The sequence below is a fragment of the Trematosphaeria pertusa genome (genome assembly GCF_010094035.1).
Source record: "Trematosphaeria pertusa strain CBS 122368 unplaced genomic scaffold BU26scaffold_3, whole genome shotgun sequence".
Taxonomy (NCBI): Eukaryota; Fungi; Ascomycota; class Dothideomycetes; order Pleosporales; family Trematosphaeriaceae; genus Trematosphaeria; species Trematosphaeria pertusa.
The window spans coordinates 3,355,119-3,373,465 of record NW_022987214.1 but is presented as its reverse complement, the minus strand read 5'-3'; the positions used below and the strand labels follow the sequence as shown (position 1 = coordinate 3,373,465).

Below are 18,347 nucleotides of genomic sequence, written 5' to 3'. Positions count from 1 at the left end.
AAGCGCAAGCAAGAAGTCGTAAATGTAGACAATCACTCAACGTGAGCCCACAAAGATTGCAGGCGTAGTACAAGTGCATTTTGTTAGCTCATGTACACCTTTTGTACTTGCTATCCCAGCGATTCGTCTGTTGATTTGGTGCTTGCCTTTGTAGGACCGTAATGTAACCTCGGTTTCTGCAGGTGGGACGGCTTGTTCAGACGTTCAGCGTCTTTTTTTTTTTTTTACCGCGTTTGGCTCGCGTGCATGCATGCAAGGTATTCTCTGTAAAGAGTTAGAGTTGGGATGCGGTTGTCCAGAAAGAGTAGCTGGCAAGTAATTCCACCCATGGACTTTCTGCAAATCTTGACTCGTGAGGTAACTATATCCTAATAGATAACACAACAGGCGGCTTGCGAAGCCTGAGTCGATCCATCGACACTCCTGAGAGCTGTACATTATACTATATTATACACAAGCCAGATGACAGCTCAATCCCCTCACTCTCTATCCCAGACCCCGTCCCATTCCACACACCTACCCCCTCAAAGCCTCCACCCCCCAAACCACTCCAAAAGCACCCTCGTCGCATCCGCCCCCACACAAGTCGTCAGCGTCCTACTATCGCCATCCCCCCACCGACTCGGCCAATCATGATACATATTCCCATACAAGTAATGCACCACAACTCCATCCCCCCACGTGTGCGTAGTAACCTCCTTCTTGCCCTCACAAAGCGTCCCCGTCACATTCTCGCTAGCCTCGAGCCCGTTGCGCGCCGCCCAGCCGTCCACCCACGCCGGGATGTCTAACGTATCGCCGTTTGAGCGGTCGTTGGGCCCGCCGAGGTAGTGGATCGTGGTGTCTTTGGCGCCGTGGAGTTCGAGGATGGGGATTTTGGGGCGGTTGGGGGAGGGCGTGCAGGGGGGTAGTTGCTGCGTGCTGGGGTCGAGGTAGAAGGCGCCGGAGACGGCGGCGAAGGCGGCGATGCGGGTTGTGGCGAGGGGATCGCAGGCGAGGAGGCCGGTGAAGCCGCCGCCGTTGGACTTGCCGGATGCGTAGATCAGGGAGGGGTCGATGCAGTAGCGGGAGAGCAGGTGGTCGAGGAGTTCGAGGGTGAAGGTTATGTCGTTGATGGTGGTGGGGGCATCGGGGTCGCCTTGCCATTGTTTTGTGCCTTTTGGGCTCTGAGGAAAGAGGGATTAACTAGGCGAGACTGGGACTGTGTAGGAGGTGGACATACAGGAACACCTTCAGGATAAACGGCTATGCCTTCAAAGCCATATGATGCGTTGGAGAACTGCGAGAGTTCGTCCTGGAACTTCATGTCCTTGCTGCGTCCATGGAAAGAAAGGATGAGTGGGACGGGGACATTAGGGTCGTAATACTCCGGGACATGGATGCGGTATTTGCGAGGTGTCACGCCGCTGTCGCTAGCGATGGTGAGGTTCTTGGGCTTTCCGAGTTCGATGACGCTTGGTACTGGTTTGCCGCATCCTGAGCTTTGCTGGGAGGTCGCGAGTCCGGTGGTTCCTATAGCGAGGGAAAGGAGGAGAGCTGGAGGAGAAAGAAGGGACTTCATTGCCAGAGAAATTCTAATGGTAAGAGAAAGATTGAATGCGGATGGAATGCTGGAGGCCTAGAGAACGACGACGACGACGATGATGATATTTGTATAGGAAATCCTACTAAATTAGAATACCGACTGGTCCAGAAAATATCCGTCCATCGCGTGCTGAAGGCAATATATTCTACCGTCCACAGGCATAGGAGCGGTCAGCGGAACTCGGAATCCCAGGCACGAATCCCTATAAGTGATGGTCGGGGAAAATAACCAGGTCGACGATGCTGCGCCTTCATTATCCCCAAGGCGACCTACTAGCACCCGCTTTGTGAGCCAGTGCCAAGATTGGAGCGGTGCTGTAGTGCCATGCGAGTGCTATGCGAAGACGAGAAGAGCACCTTGAGAAAGTGGTTTATGAAACGGGGCTGATAAATTGGATGAGGCTCGGACAAGGCGCTGATGCTTATTCACCGCCAAGACGACGCTAAGGATTTAGCGTAATTTAACGCCGATCGTTCCCAAGTCGTCGGCACGGGGACCCCACATTCGCAAGCCATCCGAACAACTTCGTTCTCGTATTCGTTTTCATATTCGTTTTCATAAACCTCCTCCTTTTGAGCATTCTTCAGCATTTCTCGTACCTCGGATGGCAGAGGCTATGATGATCTTTCGCTTCCATTCCCAATAATAGGTTTCGTAACGTTCCTGTCGCATTACGATCTACTGTGTAAGCCTGTCCCGGGCGATCTCGTTTCAAACTCTATGAAGATCCATGGATACATAAAGGAGCGTTCCCTCATCGAGTTAAATCTTACGACAGCATCGAATTTGTCCGCAGGAGGACGCTCCCATGTGCTCTTGCTTCGGCAGCTTGAGGCTGAACGCCCGGTTCTTCAACTACACAGTGAACGCCATACTACCGTTTGTCACTATAAGGTCATGGTGTAACCTGGCGAGGACTAGTAATGCCCTCAAGTGGCCGTTCCGCGGTCAACAAGGGAGGCCCAGAACATGCAACGTTGATTCAAATTTTATCCGAAAGACAACGACGATCCCCAGCTGCAATACACCTCTAAACCAGGTACCTATCAGCGGAACCCACCACGACCTGCACCTTGTGCATCGGCGGGACGGCACTTGGCTCGTCGCATTGGCATCAAATATCGTCTGATCTGCTCCCTGTGGGCGTGCATGAGCTGGGTCTGTCTTTCGGATGACCGCTGAGCCTGAGCTCGGGATGCTAGGCTATGGCATTTATAACATACTAATCACGAGAGCATCAGCATGAAACGGCTTACCCTAGCAGTCTCCGCCCACTTCTCGATTCTCCTGCCACCCATCTTCGGCGCTCTGCCCTTCCTCAGATGAGGCGCTCGACAACCCACTCTTTGTAGCGAACAGTTTACCGGCTCAATGTCTTTCTTTCTTCTTTCGCTTCTGTCAGCTCTCGTCACATTTTCAGTCTCAACAGCAAAGAACTCGTCATGCTATTACCCCTCCGGCGTCGAATCTAGAGGACAACCCTGCTACGCGGATGCAGACGTATCTGCATGCTGTGGACCAACCTTCGTGTGCATGAGTAACGGACTCTGCGAACCCGGACCGGACTCGAAGCGGACATACTCGTACAAGTACTACCGCAGCGGATGCACAGACCCGTCATGGAACTCAACGACATGTCCTCAGTTCTGTCTCGAACGTAAGTATTCACCTTGACTTCGCTTCGAGTCATATCTACGGGAGTAGGTTTACTAAGTTCTGTGCGGATTCAGCTAGTGACAACCGCGACGCTGGGCAGGGACTCCAAAATTGCGGAAATAACCAATACTGCTGCGCTGAGACCTACGACTGCTGCACCAATTCGACGAATGTCTTCACGCTGGACGTCGCGAACGTCGTAACGACTATCCCTGCACCAAGTGCTAGCTCGACTTCTACCTCATCCCCATCCAAAGGCGCATCGGTGAGCGGTTCTGGATCCAGCGCCAGCAATAACGCTGTAGCGATTGGCGTCGGGGTAGGAGTTGGTGTAGGAGTACTGCTCGCTCTCCTCATCCTAGGCTTTGTCGTCCTCCAACGCAGACGGTACCGAAGGGACTCGCCTTCTAAACACACCAAAGGCAGAGAGGACCGGAAAGGGAATGAGCAACCACTCGATAAATACGACTCAAAAGAAGGCTATATGGCACCAGTTGGAGCTGAAGAAGGGCGACCCGAACTAGAATCTTACCCCAGAGCACGCATCACGGAGGAGCCGCAAGAGTTGGAGCATCGACCGAGATTCGAGATGGGAAGGACTCCGTCTCCAGAGGCGAAAGATAGACACGAGCAGGCCAGAGAGTTCCCCGGAAGGTATTTTAAAGAGGACGGCACGTTTCGGCATGAGGCCCCCTGATGAAGATGGAGCAAGCATGGGCGAGAGAGAAGACGTGCTTATACAGCAGCTGCTATGCTTCAGGAGATCAAGTGTGCTTTGAGGGAGCCGCTGTACGGTCTCAGGCCAGGATCTGCCGATCCCATAGCTAAGTAACCGTCCTAAGCCGCGTTTGTATGCGCCATCGTAGAACCCTTCACCCCTTCTTACCCTAGTCGGACGGCGATGCGGACCAGGAGTCTTTAAATACTCGCCTAGCTCCGAATACGCTTGAAGGCGGCGACCGGATGGCTTTCGAAAGGGAGGGAACAGGCAATGAACGATGCTACAGCCGGGTAGACGCCAATACTTGAAGACACAGCTTATGGGGAGTTCAACGCTGGAGTATGCCAATTCGTCCGCTACCTATGCTATGGATCTCTTCAGTCTGAGGAACGTGGGGGGTTAATCCGATACACCATAATAATGCATTATACCCCCATGAAACACTGTACCACCCAATCATGAGTCTTAGCCATCATCGCGACATCTTTGTCCTGCACTCTCGTCACCAGCATCCTCGTCTATCAAGTCCCCGTAGCACCACCAACCGCACCCTTCGCCGTTCCCCCTGTAGTCTTGGCAGTATCTGTGCCCTTGCCAGCCCTCTTCTGTACGCCATCCGCCTGCTTCGTCGCTGTATCCTTCGCCGTTTCGGCATGCTTTGCAATATCCGATGCTCCTCCGCTGGTATGTCCATTCGTGCTTCCGTTTACGTGATCATTGTCGCTTCCATGAGTTTTGGGCGTCTGATCTACTCCAGTCGCGCGGTCATCCTGCTTCTTGCGTGCGCCGTCCGTGAGCCAGCTCATACGACCGCCGGTCCAGCTATTGAGCTTGTCGCCGATCACGGTGCCTTCCGGGGCTGGGGCTTCGCCTTCGTTGAACCTAGATCACACCATCAGCACCAATACGCTACTATCGGGCATGAAATCGTGGTACTTACCATTTCAGGAGGTAGTACCCTCCAAGGCCCCAGAGGAAGAGGAAAGAGGCCGCGAAAGTCGTCATGAAGATAGTAGGCAGGACGACCAGAAGGGCGACGCCGACCATGAAAACGGTGAAGAGCAGAGCGGCGACTAGACCAATGAGGAGTGCGGTGATGAGGGAGAAGAGGAAGACGGTTAAGGAGAAGGTGAGGAAGAGGAGGAGGGGGATGCCGGTTAGGGCGATTTGGGTTGTTAGGAAGGCCTATGGGGTGGAGTTAGCAATGGTTCAGTGATCTAGGATCGCTTATGTCGGTCCGTAGGAACGTTCGAGTTGAACGGAGAGCTTCATCCCCATGTATTCATGCAGACTGCAAAGCAGAGTGGTGGGAGTCAGGAAGAGTGAACATTAGTGAAATCCGTGACATACGGCAAGCTTCGGATTGTTGACAGCAAATTGTTGAAGTTTGGCCAGAACCTCTGCCCTCGTCTCGGGCGGGAAGATCCTATCCAGCGCACCCTTCAACATGCCTCCCACATTTCCCAACATGCCCGTGAGGCTGCTGAGTATGCCCGACATCTTATAGAAGGAAATGGTCCGTCGAGTCAGGAGATGCGCGAAAGTTTCCGTAGTCCCTTTCTGGTAGAAACAAAAAAGCGTATGCTGAAGCTTAAAAGAAGGGGAAAATGTTGCACGAAGAATCGAGAAGACAGAAGAACAGTAACACGGTTAGGGAAGGATGAGACCAAGTATGATGCACCGCCATAAAAACAGGACAGGGGTGTCGCGTCCTACGCTAGTACGTCATGGGGCGGACACGGGCACGGGCCACCTGTGGCGCGCGGAAGCAAATGTGCCAAGATTTCGGTCCCTGGCCAAAATTTTTGGAGCAAGTGCCCACTTATCGACCATCAACGCTCCGGCGCAGCAGGAGCATTGCAAGAGAGACAAGATGGAAGAAAAGAAGCGAAAGAGGCGCGACGAGGGAGATGGGCGGCCGGCGAAGAAGTACACGATGGCTAGGCCGATAGGCAATATGAGAGTCGAGTATGTGGAGAATAACGATGTGCTTGGTCCGGTGTTAGGTATGGGAGAGTGCAAACAAAAGGGATTGCGAGCACTGAGAGCTGATTTCATGCAGCGTCGACACCGGGCCTCAATTTTCCTTCTCACATATCCTTCAAACCGTATAGACATAGCACCATCCTCCCTTCTGGCGAGATTAACGAACTGCTCCTCCGATCCTCCGAACACCCCCGCCTCGACTACACAGCGCAAGAAGAGAAGGACGGGAGCTCGGAAAGCATGCTTAAGGACTATATCGGCCTCTACGACCCTGAGACGGGAAAGCTACAAATCGTGCCTGTCAAGAAACTCACTGTGCGGAGCACATTACGGAGCGAGACGGAAGAGCTCCAGGAAGAAGAAGAGCGCATAGAAGCAGCAAAACATACAAAGACTGCAAAGAGGCACGCCTTGGCCGCAGAGTTCGGATCTAAGAAGTCGCGGAAGGCGATTGAGGACATGGCCTTGAACGCCATCGCGCGGGGCCAGACTGGAGACCCCAATGCCGTGCAGAACGACGCCGTGGCCTCCAACGTCTTACAAACCATGTCAGACGCCACAGCCGCGATGCCAACACGTGACGATCTCGCCGCCGCAGTGGACAACTCGAAGCCCCGTCCACAAGCCAACCTCTCCGCCGAATACCCCGTCGACGTATACCCTCCGGCCACCATAGTCGGCAGCGAGCTCATGGAGCTCATCCCAGTTAAAGACTGGGTCGATGCTTCAGAGGCGGGTACAGGTGTCCAAGTCGGCAGCCGATTCGTCGCAAGGCGCATCCACAAACTCGCCAAGAACAAGCAGATCGAGAAACTCAAGGTGCTCCGCTTCATAATGCTGTGCATAAAATTCAATAATGCTTTGATATCGAAGGGGAAAGGGCCGAAGAAAGTTCCGCCGAAGGGTTTTCTGGATACGCTTATAGGTGATGATGTGCCTGGCGCAATTCCCAACACCATTCGGAGGAAGTTTGTTACGGAGTAAGATAGACTCTCTTGCCCGGTTCTGGTGTGTGCATTATAGATAGATACTGACACGATCAGGAACAACGACATGTCCCGTTGGAACATCGACTACCTCATGACGCACATCTGCGCCGCAGCGCTCATCGTGGACAACAACGAAGTTGACATTAACGACCTGAAAGAAGATCTCAAGCTTGAGAACAAAGAGTAGGCTTTTCTTAACGCAATTATTCTTGGAAAGACTGTGAGACTAACATGCACGCAGAATCCGACAGTATTTCGCCGAACTCGGATGCAAAGTTGCTGAACCGACGGAAACTGAGCGGACGAAGCTCAAGCTTTCGAAGGCAGAAAGTGCCAGTCATTTTATAGCGAAGCTTAAGCTGCCATTGAAGTTTCCCAAAGTGAGGACTGGGTCGAGGAAGAGGAGGTAGATGATGGCGTAGTAGTACTTGACAAAAAGATTGGAGATGCATGGACGAAAATACGACGGCCACTGAGGGACCCTTCGGTGCTTTGACAGACCTCTGCTTGGAGCGTCTTTTGCACCTTCAAATGGTGATGACAATGGAGCATGGGATCCACGGTTAGAAAAGACGAAATGACATTCACGCCAAGACCCATGAACCCTTACATCCCAACTTCCAATCATCAAACCGCCAATAGCCTCGCCTATGGACGCCATGATCCACAAGAATCCCCATGTGATGCATCATCTTACCCCTTACATCGGAGGTCTAGACTGTCCCGCGGGTAGTTGCTCACCATGACATCACTACCCCTCTACTACCCTTTGTGACACATATATAACCCCAACGACTCCCCAAGTAAGTACCACTATACCCACAATCCAATCAAACAAGCAAGCAAGCAAGCAAGCAGCATCTCCTTGAAAGCCCCCAGTCCAGTCCACGCGAAATACCAAATCCAACTCTACACTATTCACTCACAATGACCGACAAAACCACCTCCGCAGCCGACCAGCTCGGCGCGCAGAAGAACACAAACGCCATCCCACAAGGGGTACGTACTTTTGAGCTTCCTCACCCCAAATGTCTCTATGCACTCCATCACTAACATTTCCGGCAGAACCCGTCTGTCATCTCCTCCGCCGGCGCCATCGGCAAGCAGTTCAACCCCGAGGGTTCCATCGGACAGATTGGCCAGAAGGTCGGCGGCCCCTTCAGCAAGGATGGCTTGGTTGGAAGCCAGTTCGACGCGAGCAAAGACGGCATTGCGGGACATGTTGAGAGGGCTGTTGATGGGCCGCGGAATCCGAGTGGAAGTGCGCAGAAGTAGGGCTGGCTGTGGCATCACGATTGCTACGAGATAAACGAGAAACTGTATGATAGGAAGTTAAATAATTGCTGATGCATAATAATATAGCATTGCCTTCGAATAGGTCGCTGAACGCCATCCAAAGAGTTGACCCTGACCCAATCCTGACTCCTAATGCTATGCCTCCCAAACCCAAATGGTATCATGTAAACATCCCGATCCCCATACCGTCAACGTGTCTTAGTCCCCAAGCCGACGTCCCGGACCCCACTGAGCCCCAGTGCTACGACCCGTGGGCGGGGGATTATTCCCCCTTGCTTGGTGAGCTGTGCCATAGGCCCTCTGCTGGACACCTCCAGGCGCTCCACCAAACCACTGCTTCACTATCGCAGGTGTGGATATATAATTCCTGCCTCCACCGAACGTGGGCCAGATACGGGTGAGGAAGTCGTATAGATGCGCGGCGAGGAGGCCGGTTGCTTGCGGAAGAGCGAACTGAGGTCCGTCGATAATGAGTGTCATGAACAACATGGCCAGCGGGAGGAATTTCGAATCGAAGCTTATGATGAAGAACGAAACCTGGCGCGTGGGATTGTCTTGGGCGTACGTGTACGCGTAGGCGAGGGATAGGGCGGGGAGGAAGGTAAAGGCGTCGAGGATGTAGCCTGCAAGAGCCTTGAGAGCAAGTCAGCAAATGCACTCTCCGAATCGAACATTAGATACGAGGAGTAATGGTATGTAGGGAGCCAACACCGCACGACGGAATTGCGAGTCCGCTGTGCTTTCTCAAATGGCGATCCCACCCACGCCCACACACCACACAGCCCCTTTGAGGTTATGCGAATGACGGGACTGCGGGATGTGCAGGGGCAATCTCCCTCGATTCCAGGAACCGCTTCAGCTAGAGGAGAGGCTGAGCGGGCAGATATTCAAGGTTGTCAAACGGAAATGGAAGATACCACGTGTATGGGAGGGGTAATACACGGGGCGAAGCAACTTACCACTATGACCGAACCAACGAACACAGTGTACATGAAGAAGTCGCCAGGTTGTGAAAACCGCGACGATTCTCGCTCCAATCCGCTGCCGTACTGGTACACTGTACGTTGATTAGCCCACGTTATTTGAGGGAGGTGTAAGAACCTACGAAAGTACGGATCCAGGAGAATAGCAAACTTCGGCTTCGTTATAAGGAAAGCTGTGAATATGCGCCACACCTGCGGCATCATCTTGGTCGTAAACACAACTTGCGAAGCGAATATGAACCGGCTGAGGTTGAGGATCCCGGCGAACCCCAAAGCCGACACGATGACGGCGCCAGCAGTGATGGTCCTGCGAATTGCGCATTAGCATTTTTGCTCCCCTGGAGAAGACGCAGGAATTGGCTTACCGTGTGACCGGCGGAAGGGTCCAGAAGACGTCCATGATGGGCTACTATGCTTTAGAACGAGTGTGCAGCGGTGGTTGGGTAGTGGTGAGGAACTGCGGGTGCAGCCTGGAGAAAGAACGAAGAGGAAAAGTGGCTTTGTGAAGGAATGCGGCGCGAGTGCGGTGTTACTTTAGTCCGAATGCCTCCGATTGGCTGATCTGATGCGCAGCACTGCGCCCCCGACAGGAAGTCTCACCAAGGTCATCGAGCATCCGAAGTGTTTTGCGCCAATATATAAGCCTTATATGTGCGGAGAGGCCGTGGATCCCGTCCCATGAGTCTAGCTGTATAGTACAAATTGATGCATCGTATCCGCCTGCAGCCTTCTAGCCTTCCAATGCTCCAAAACCAAGTAATACCACGCCATATCCTAGATATCTTGCGGTAATCTTATACCTCAGGCTCTCTCCCTTTGACCCTGCCCTCTCCACCGACTCCAGGCGTGCCCTTCGTCTCAAAATCCTCTTCATACCGCCTCCAGATCTCCATGTCCCTCGCCATCCTCTTTTGGTGCCGTACGTGATGCTCATAGGCAACCATGCGCTTGTCGGCTTCCACCATACTGCCAACGATCATGCCAGACATTTGGATATAGCTGCATTATGTTAGGGACCCGTGTGCGAGGAACAAATGAACAACTGAGAGGGAAGAGGCATGAAACGGCCGAAAAGATGGATAGAGAAGAAGGGGGAAAAGGACAGGCTGTGGAAGGGGAATGATGACGCATGAGTAGGGAAGACTCACGTCTTAAACTGGACCGTAAGCCCGCGGTATACTGGAGAGAAAGCGTATGCCACCGAGCCAGCTACGACAGCGAAGGCGCCCCACTATATTCAGACTTGTCAGCAAATATCTTATCAAAACGAAAGACCCGTCAAAAAACCCACTAGCTTCTAATAATACCCGAGATGCACTCAACTGACATGCCCAGACCAAGGATAGGAAAGCTCACACGACACGTTCAAGCACGTTCTCCACACGCCCAAACCAAGCCGTAGGACCACAAGACACCCAACACTCCAAATAAACCCGTAACAGAAATCCTACTAGTAACAATCGACTCGATAACGAACCTAACCCCTCACCTTAACTGCACCCCAGCCGGCACCCCGCGCCGCCTCCCAAGCCGCCTGATTCGTCTCCTCATCGTTATTCAAACTGCCACGACGTCGCATGATGTCCGTTGCCGCAGTATGTGGCGTGTCATGGAAACCAGTAGTCGTCGTTCCTTGAAAGCAATTGAAGTTGTGGAAAGTTGAAGAGTGCTAGAGGGTGATGTCAAAGTGCAGGCCCGATGTCAGAACCCATGCTAGGATCTTTCGGCGAGGTCGAATGATCGTTGGATGATACGCTAGCCAATGAGAACGAGGCTGTCGGCGACTACCCGAATCTCACCATACTTGAGTCTCTCACGATCTATTGAGCAGGGATAATAGGCGCAGAAGCAAATCTAATTGCAAAAGCATTTGTCTCATTCCCAGCTTTGAAGCTCCTTTATCTATCAAGGTATCAGGCAGTAGAGGCAGCCAAAAAGCCTCCACCAAGACGCATATACGTAATCAGAAGAGCAAGACAGAATCTCTCATCCCGTCAAATCGTTGTTCAAAATAGAACGCCATGAGACCTTTTCCGCTCCCAATGCAAATGTGAAACCCCCTAATAAACATACAGCGAAAACGAGTAGATGCGAAGCCGACCATCCCATCCATGCAATACTGTCTATCCAAATCATTCCCAGAGCTTACAACCCAAGAAGCTTGGGCGAAAGCAGGTCTCCCCCTCAGCTCGGGAGACGCGGTCGACCAAATGCGTTCAAGTTTTGTGAGAAGGACATTTCGATATCCTTTTCCAAAGGCGTTGCTTCGTGATGGCGGTTTTCCGCAACGGAACCGAGCTGTAGATCCTTCTCCGCGGTAGGTGTACTTTCGAACTTAACCTTCTCGACTATTTTGGTCAGACTCGTCGCCGTATCCGGGCGCTCGAATTCTTCGTCGTCGACATCCATTGCGGTGGGAACGCCATTCGCAATATTGTAATTACGCTGTAAGTATTGTTGCAGGCGGTACTCTTGCCGCTCCCAGCTCTCATCGACAAGGCCAAGCGCTGCCTTGATATCTTGATCCGAAAGGCCCATTGGCAAAGCTCTATCCTTTGCCGGGCGCCCGGATACTTTGTGGGCGATCTTGCTTCGGACCGAAAGGGACCTTGACTGTGTGTGCGTCGCTGTGTCGTCTCGCAATGCCTTTACCTGATCTTCCGTCTGTTTGAGCGCCATCTGTCTACTTTCATGCATGCCAGGAAGATAGAGCAGTGTAGTGTTGCGATGGAGTGCATTGACGAGATCGGTAAAGCCCTGTAACGGGATGCCATTGTTCTCGCAGTAGAGTTGCTGCAGCGTGGTATTCACCTTGAGAACATCCGCAAGGGTGCTCGCGCCTTGTAGTCCGAGTTTTTGATCTGGGTCTTGTTAATGAGGAGTTGGGTGAGAACTCTACAGCGTACTCACATTTGATGAACAAGACGCGCAGCGTGCGATTCCTTTGCAGCCCTCGCAGCGCCTTATTAATCCCAACCCCAAGTTTCGTTGTCTCCAGTCGAGAATCCTCGCCAGAGATGTCTAGCCATTCAAGGGTCTTGTTCTCGGCGAACATCTTCTCCAAAGCCTGGCATGTCTCTTCTAAGGCATCACATGGCAAGGAAGCTCTCGATATATCCAGATGTTTGATCGTGTTGTTTTTCGCCAACGCGAGGACCATTTTGCGGAAGTCGGCCTCTTCTTCGAACTCGATTAGTCTGATAGTCAGACTTGATGGAGCAATGCCATTTGCGATAGCGCTTGTCAGTTCGTCAAGATGCTCTTCTATATTGTTCTCGCTGACATCAAGGTGCAATTGCCGAGCTTTACCAGGCCCCTCGGACATTGAATGGAGTAGATAAGCGACGTCCTTCCCTGTGAGATAGCAGTGGTCTAGTCGAAGTTCACGTAAGGCTGCAGACTGCTTGTAATTAACTAGATAGCTGCGAAAGCGTCAGTGAGTCAAACTCGCAATTTGGCGTGGAGAAGCTTTGTCACATACCTAGCGATCGCATCGACCATAGCTGCATTCAACGATGTCCCGCTTAATATTAGCTCTTGCAGCCTCCATGCCTGAAAAGTCTCAACAGTTATCAGAGGCTCGGGGCCAGATGTCCGGGCAACGTGGGAGAGGTTGAGCTTCGTGAGGTACCCAAATACGCCGATCTGAGAATCAAACATCGCCGGGGAGAGACGGAAAGGATTCGAGGAGAGGTCGATGGCCTCTAGAGTGGTTTCTTGTGGGCGAAGGGAATCTAGGATGAGGGACAGCGTCCGATCTGTGAGTCCGCAGCCGCTCAGTTCGAGGGCGCGCAAGTGACACGATCTCTCGACAGCCGCAGCGACTAAGTAGTCCAGATCAGTATCTCCGAGGTGGATGTTGTTCAGTGCTATCCAGTCAACATTCGTTGTCTGGTACTTGCACAAAGGGAAGAGTGCTTCGACGATGCCGCACCCTATGTCCCTTGCTTTAGAAATTGAATCCAAATGGTCTCTCGGTTTCCTTGTAATACAAGAGGAAAAGTCAAGTCGCCTAAGTTTGCGGCTGGTCACCGCCAAGGCACGGATTTCTTGCACTAGCAGACACGACCGGCCGAGCTCTTCGGCATCCATGCGGACATAAGTCCCACGCTTCGTCTTCGTACAAACGTGCTCGGCCCCGTACTCGTCGCAAAGTCCGTTGAGGGCATCTAAGTGGACGTCTTTGAACGAAATGCCCCCAAAGCCTTCGTTGTATCGCAACGACCGCATAACAGCAAGGAGCTCAAGCGCAGTGTACTGAGTCCTCCGGAGACCAACGGGTCGCAGAAGCTCGAACCGAGGGCAATCTTCTGGCGGAAAGGTGACCTGATATCGGATGTTCTCTGGCTTCACATCGTAGGCGACGCAGTAACCGATAAGGGTACGATCTAGGGACTCATGATCGATAGGATGCGGGCTGGCTTGCCGAAGAATGTCGTGTTTAACGTCGTCTGGCACAATGAACTGATAGGGCCGGGATTCCCACTCTGGTCTGAGATTCTCCTCGACGTATCGTAATCTAACGGCAATATCATGCGATGCTAGTGAGGCTAAATGAAGCACCTTGGGCTTCTGCAGTGGCATGCTGGGTACAGTCAGTTTCGCGCGCTATAAGCGAGGGACTCCACTCACCGGAAGGTCAACTCGAATGTATCATCCACCTCACTGACGCGCAGTTCGGTGATGTTCAAGATGCCATAGGACGACTGGGCATTGTTGGAGACCAAAGACGGACTAGATGACCGTTGCGATGGAGGCTTAAAAAGAGGAATTAAGTGCACTTTGTGAACGCCAATCGCGAGGAAACACACCGAAGCAAGAGCTTTGGAGAGATCGTCCGACGAAGACCTAGACGTACTTTTGCCGAGGGGTCGCTGCACGACCTTGTAGATGGCATAGTGCGGAGGAACGTAGTCCCGCTCCGCCTCTACGACACGAGCAGCCAGGTGAGAGTTGTAGGCTGAGAGAGGATTTGAGTCGGCGAGTCGGACGCGGTTGGCGGCTTCCCGGATCTTAGCAAGCCAGCCATGCATGTCGTCTGGATCGCCGAATTGAAGTGTCATGGATGAGGCATGGTTCGATTCGTCGTCAAGGTAGAATATTTCAAACGCGAAATGCGGTCTTCCATCGTCTAGGTGGTATGCGGCGACAATCTGGCGCAGAGGTGTGCCTAGGTCGCGATCTCCAGAGTGATCGGACGCGATTGACTGAAGCTCGTGAGATGATCCGGTGGAAGAATTCTGTGTGTGCCGATAGGAGGCCGTGCGAATATAGGGCGAGGGTATTCCCGAGAAGGCCTCTGCGGCTTTCTGTTGGGTCTTGAACCTGATCAAATGTGTCTCCGTCAGCACCATATACTCTTTCTTTTTCCGGAACATGGAGCTGCTCGTCTGGACTTCGCCATGGTGCAGGACCTGACGGTTGCGGAGTGTGTCATCGCCCGACGGCCAATTGTTCGAGAAGGTGCGGGAGCGGCTCGACGTCGCGGAGAGCGGCTCTCCGCAGTCGTCTGGAAGACGGAAGCCCTTTATGGAGCCAAATGCGGAGCCTGTGTGGGCGCCGCTGCCGCTGCCGCGCGATACGGGGGTCCTGGCTGGAGACACTGGCGTCTCAGCAATGGTGCTCCCGTCCAGCGCGTCTTCCTCGACCAGCTGCGAGGCGGCGGACAGATTGGTCATGAGCGACGCCGTCCGCCGCTTGCGGAGCAGATTGGCAGGCTCGGAGTCGTCCTTGCTGTTCTGGAGGCCGGTGAGCGCGCCGAGCGAGCTGCGAGCGAAGAAGCTCCGCCTCTTGCTTTCCCTGCCCTCTTTCGACATGCTGGGTTGCCGACTTGGCCTGCGCCGCCCTGCGGGAGCTCAGCGGCGGCGCGACGATTTCATGCGGAGGGCGACTGGCGGCGGATCGAGGATATCGGCGCAGGCGACGGCAGCGACTCGAAGCGCGTGCGGACACAGGACGTAAGGGATAGGTTGACGTTGGAGGCAGCCAATCAGCTGTGCAGCTTACGGTCGCATCGGAGGGCAGCCTCGGAGCTTGCCGTGGCCGGGGAGGATGCAGGGCCGCGATACAAGCAGCTCAAAGGGCGGCGTTGGCGACGGACGGGGACGTGTTTTCAGACCGAGTGCAATCGGAGTGTGGCATGACAGTGACAGCGCGTGCTGCCGTCCTTCACTGAGGCCGTCCTAACGCGGGGCCGCGCGGAAACATCAGCGGCTTGACCTCTGCCGCGTACCTAGGTATATAGACAGCACCCCGCGCCAGTAGCAGGCCGGAGGAAGCGAAACAAGGGCTCCTATTCCCTGGCTGCTGTGGACGTCTGCAATGCCTCCAGATTGCGCGACCGCCGTTGGTGTTGTATCTGACAGGCACATTACGTAGCCGCGCAGATCGCAATCGCGCCCAGCCGCCAGCTGCGGGCCAGCCCTGCACCCGCGGCGCCGGAGAAACCGGGGTTCCGACGAAATTTCTGGGCAGACGCGACGGGCGTGCTGCTGGTTCCGTCGCTGCTACTGCCCACCAGCTGCATTCCTCCCTCTCTCGATGCTGAGTCGCCGCCTCCTGCTGCACGCCCGGCAGTCCCGCAATGCACCCGTCTGCCTCTTCTGCGCCGTCCACGGGCGCGCCTTCTGGACGCCGGACCGTCCATACAGCTCCGCGAGCAGCCAGCCGGCAAAGAAACAGAAGCCGAAGTCAGACGGCGAGCCAGAGCGCCATTCCAAGAAGAACGACGATGTGGAGACAACCGGCAAAGCTGGCCTCGGCCGAAAACAGAAGCAGAGAATCCGGCAGAAGCGCGAGGCGGTTCGGGACAGCGTGAAGAAGTCGCAGGTATCGCCTCGCGAGCGCCCCTCCAGGAAGAAACGATCCGAAACCAAAACGCTCAAGGAGGCCCTTTTGGGCAAGCCGCCGCAGGAAGGCAAAGCAAAGCCTAAGCGGACGAGACGAAAGAAGCAGGATGGGGCCGAGCAAAAGCTCCACATAGAGGTTATTTCGGCCGACGACCTGGACTTCCAGCCCGTAGACGTCACAATACCCCCGATTCCTATGCTGTCTTATGGCCTCGACCGCGTCCTCTTCAACCCCGGTGTCTACCGCCTCCAGGATCCGCGCTCTCGTGTCTATAACTTCGATCCCTATCTAGAAAAGATCATGGCGGTCAGTGAGTTCAACTTTGGAGCTCTGACCGAATACAAGACGTCATCGAAAGACGAAGACCTCCTGGCTCTTACAAGACGCCTGGGCACCAAGTTTACCGGCTCAACTTCCAGCATGTCCGGGGTTCTGCAGCACTTTCACTACATGCTCTCGAATTTCCGAGAACTCAATCACGACATGCTGTCGCGTAGCTTTCCGGGACGAAGCTCTCGATTTTCCAAGATCACTCTGGGCCCGAACGCCATATTTCTCAGGTGGAAGGACGGCCAATATGCTATAGACGCAGACAAATCTTACGATAAGCCCAATATCATGAGCTGGCTAGGTCATTCGCTTGAAAAGCTTCTCACTACCGACCGCGACGAGTTCGAGCGCTATCGCCGGTCGAACCCCGAAAGAGCCCCGAGCGAAGACAGCTCAGCGCGATGCTACCATTACTCTAGACTTGGGAATTTCCTCATGCGTTCGCAGCTGGATGCTCATGACCCTCGTCTGCCGGGGAGCGGCGTCTTTGATCTTAAAACGCGAGCTGTGGTTTCGATACGGATGGACCACAAGGAGTACGAGACGGGCTCGGGCTACCAGCTTCGCTATGACCGCGGCGAGTGGGAGTCGTTTGAGCGTGAGTTCTATGATATGACTCGAGCGACTATGCTCAAGTATTCGCTCCAGGTGCGGATGGGCCGCATGGACGGCATCTTCGTGGCATACCACAACATTGAGCGCATATTTGGCTTCCAGTATTTTAGTCTGCCGGATCTGGATCATGTTCTTCACGGACAAACGGATACATGCTTGGGAGACCAGGAATTCAAGCTCAGCGTCCGTTTGCTAGACGAGCTCTTGCAACGGGCTACTCAACAGTTTCCTGAGACAGTAAGTGCCCGACCAACTTACGGCACCAAGGGCTAATGCAAGCAGACTCTGCGACTACATTTCGAGGCTCGTAGCGGAGACACTCCATTCATGTACATCTTCGCCGAGCCTGTCACCGAAGAGCGGGCGGACGAGATCCAGAACTCTAACCAGGCTGCCCATAGGGCGTTCGAGCGAGACATTGTTGGTGTCGATCGGGACGACCCTGAAATGCAAAAAGAATGGCACGACATCCAAGACCGTGTTGACGAAGAAGTAGATGAAGACGAAATGGAAGAAGCGCACGGCAACGAGGGCCACAGCAACGTGCGACATGACAAAGAGAGTTCAGAAATCGAAAGTGATGATACCCCGGCTGAGGCGTCGAATCCGGATCAAGAAACTACCAAGGCGTCTACGAAGGCTGCTGATGGACCCCTTATGGGTTGGACGCTAGCAGTCCGGAACATGGTCAACGGACAGTATGTGCCAAGGCCCACGGACTTGGAGCCTGGGGACAGCTGGACAATCGAATATCATATCAAGGAAATAACGCCCGACTCGCGACGGGGTTTGTACTCCAAGCTTACAAAACGGCGGCGGGACCTCATCGGTGAGGATACCGAGAAGGAGTCAACGCGGATAGACGCTTACCGTCAATTGATCCGGAGGTACAGCGAGAGAGGGCGGAAGTGGAGGAATGAGCAGGACAAGATTGACGAAGAGATTGGGCAGCAGGTGTTCCGCCCACTTGGCCCTGGCGCGGAGGTCGCGGTGCAGCCACGAATGTCCGAAGCAGCAAAACCATAGGGGATGAGGAGGAAAACCCATGATTGCACGGACTGTTGATATGTATATTGTATAGTGTGTAAGATAGATGCCTCGGGAGAAGGGTGCTGTAGTCCCGCTGCGACACGGTGCCAGCGCCATAACCCCCTGCGGCCGCATTCTTCCTGTCTCACGGTCCGCAAACTAGAACGCGCCTCTGGTTCCTGGCTTGAGTGTTGTCTCCTTAGAAGCGGCTGCCGTGTGCTGGGGCGCTTTTACGGTCAAACTGCAGTCGAGCAAAGCCCGTGCGGCGCACGCGCATGCGGTACGCACGGGCCCACTCGTTCGTCATG

General features: G+C 53.9%; 9 protein-coding genes across 9 annotated transcripts; 4 read left to right on the top strand and 5 right to left on the bottom strand.

Moving 5' to 3' along the window:
- Positions 1 to 524: 524 nt before the first annotated feature.
- On the bottom strand, positions 525 to 1,956 carry BU26DRAFT_602047 (carbohydrate esterase family 1 protein; the record flags this gene model as incomplete). Its single annotated transcript, XM_033835314.1, has 2 exons — positions 1,223 to 1,956; positions 525 to 1,166 (listed from the first exon to the last, which is right to left on the bottom strand). Exons 1-2 carry the CDS (start codon positions 1,559 to 1,561, stop codon positions 525 to 527), a joined length of 981 nt encoding a protein of 326 aa, XP_033689038.1. The 5' UTR covers positions 1,562 to 1,956.
- Positions 1,957 to 2,792: 836 nt separating this feature from the next.
- Positions 2,793 to 4,275, top strand: BU26DRAFT_234373 (uncharacterized protein). The gene is made up of 2 exons (XM_033820920.1): positions 2,793 to 3,242; positions 3,316 to 4,275. The coding sequence occupies exons 1-2, from the start codon at positions 2,957 to 2,959 to the stop codon at positions 3,936 to 3,938; spliced, it is 909 nt and encodes a 302-aa protein (XP_033689037.1). The 5' UTR covers positions 2,793 to 2,956; the 3' UTR covers positions 3,939 to 4,275.
- A 49-nt stretch (positions 4,276 to 4,324) lies between these two features.
- Positions 4,325 to 5,582, bottom strand: BU26DRAFT_516282 (uncharacterized protein). Its single transcript, XM_033828288.1, has 3 exons — positions 5,313 to 5,582; positions 4,903 to 5,147; positions 4,325 to 4,844 (listed from the first exon to the last, which is right to left on the bottom strand). Exons 1-3 carry the CDS (start codon positions 5,460 to 5,462, stop codon positions 4,484 to 4,486), a joined length of 756 nt encoding a protein of 251 aa, XP_033689036.1. The 5' UTR covers positions 5,463 to 5,582; the 3' UTR covers positions 4,325 to 4,483.
- A 199-nt stretch (positions 5,583 to 5,781) lies between these two features.
- On the top strand, positions 5,782 to 7,560 carry BU26DRAFT_516281 (DNA-directed RNA polymeras-like protein I 49 kDa polypeptide). Its single transcript, XM_033828287.1, has 4 exons — positions 5,782 to 5,968; positions 6,025 to 6,928; positions 6,992 to 7,120; positions 7,179 to 7,560. Exons 1-4 carry the CDS (start codon positions 5,836 to 5,838, stop codon positions 7,345 to 7,347), a joined length of 1,335 nt encoding a protein of 444 aa, XP_033689035.1. The 5' UTR covers positions 5,782 to 5,835; the 3' UTR covers positions 7,348 to 7,560.
- Positions 7,561 to 7,698: 138 nt separating this feature from the next.
- BU26DRAFT_516280 (uncharacterized protein) lies at positions 7,699 to 8,324 on the top strand. The gene is made up of 2 exons (XM_033828286.1): positions 7,699 to 7,936; positions 8,003 to 8,324. The coding sequence occupies exons 1-2, from the start codon at positions 7,865 to 7,867 to the stop codon at positions 8,210 to 8,212; spliced, it is 282 nt and encodes a 93-aa protein (XP_033689034.1). The 5' UTR covers positions 7,699 to 7,864; the 3' UTR covers positions 8,213 to 8,324.
- BU26DRAFT_516279 (DER1-domain-containing protein) lies at positions 8,255 to 9,702 on the bottom strand. The gene is made up of 4 exons (XM_033828285.1): positions 9,582 to 9,702; positions 9,339 to 9,523; positions 9,193 to 9,290; positions 8,255 to 8,866 (listed from the first exon to the last, which is right to left on the bottom strand). The coding sequence occupies exons 1-4, from the start codon at positions 9,614 to 9,616 to the stop codon at positions 8,432 to 8,434; spliced, it is 753 nt and encodes a 250-aa protein (XP_033689033.1). The 5' UTR covers positions 9,617 to 9,702; the 3' UTR covers positions 8,255 to 8,431.
- Positions 9,703 to 9,943: 241 nt separating this feature from the next.
- Positions 9,944 to 10,853, bottom strand: BU26DRAFT_516278 (uncharacterized protein). Its single transcript, XM_033828284.1, has 3 exons — positions 10,706 to 10,853; positions 10,365 to 10,447; positions 9,944 to 10,215 (listed from the first exon to the last, which is right to left on the bottom strand). Exons 1-3 carry the CDS (start codon positions 10,793 to 10,795, stop codon positions 10,011 to 10,013), a joined length of 378 nt encoding a protein of 125 aa, XP_033689032.1. The 5' UTR covers positions 10,796 to 10,853; the 3' UTR covers positions 9,944 to 10,010.
- A 547-nt stretch (positions 10,854 to 11,400) lies between these two features.
- Positions 11,401 to 15,032, bottom strand: BU26DRAFT_561285 (leucine rich repeat protein-like protein; the record flags this gene model as incomplete). Its single annotated transcript, XM_033832896.1, has 4 exons — positions 11,401 to 12,077; positions 12,127 to 12,638; positions 12,698 to 13,801; positions 13,849 to 15,032. 4 exons carry the CDS (start codon positions 15,030 to 15,032, stop codon positions 11,401 to 11,403), a joined length of 3,477 nt encoding a protein of 1,158 aa, XP_033689031.1.
- Positions 15,033 to 15,523: 491 nt separating this feature from the next.
- BU26DRAFT_478585 (Pet127-domain-containing protein) lies at positions 15,524 to 18,201 on the top strand. Its single transcript, XM_033825650.1, has 2 exons — positions 15,524 to 17,247; positions 17,293 to 18,201. Exons 1-2 carry the CDS (start codon positions 15,757 to 15,759, stop codon positions 18,034 to 18,036), a joined length of 2,235 nt encoding a protein of 744 aa, XP_033689030.1. The 5' UTR covers positions 15,524 to 15,756; the 3' UTR covers positions 18,037 to 18,201.
- Positions 18,202 to 18,347: the final 146 nt, after the last annotated feature.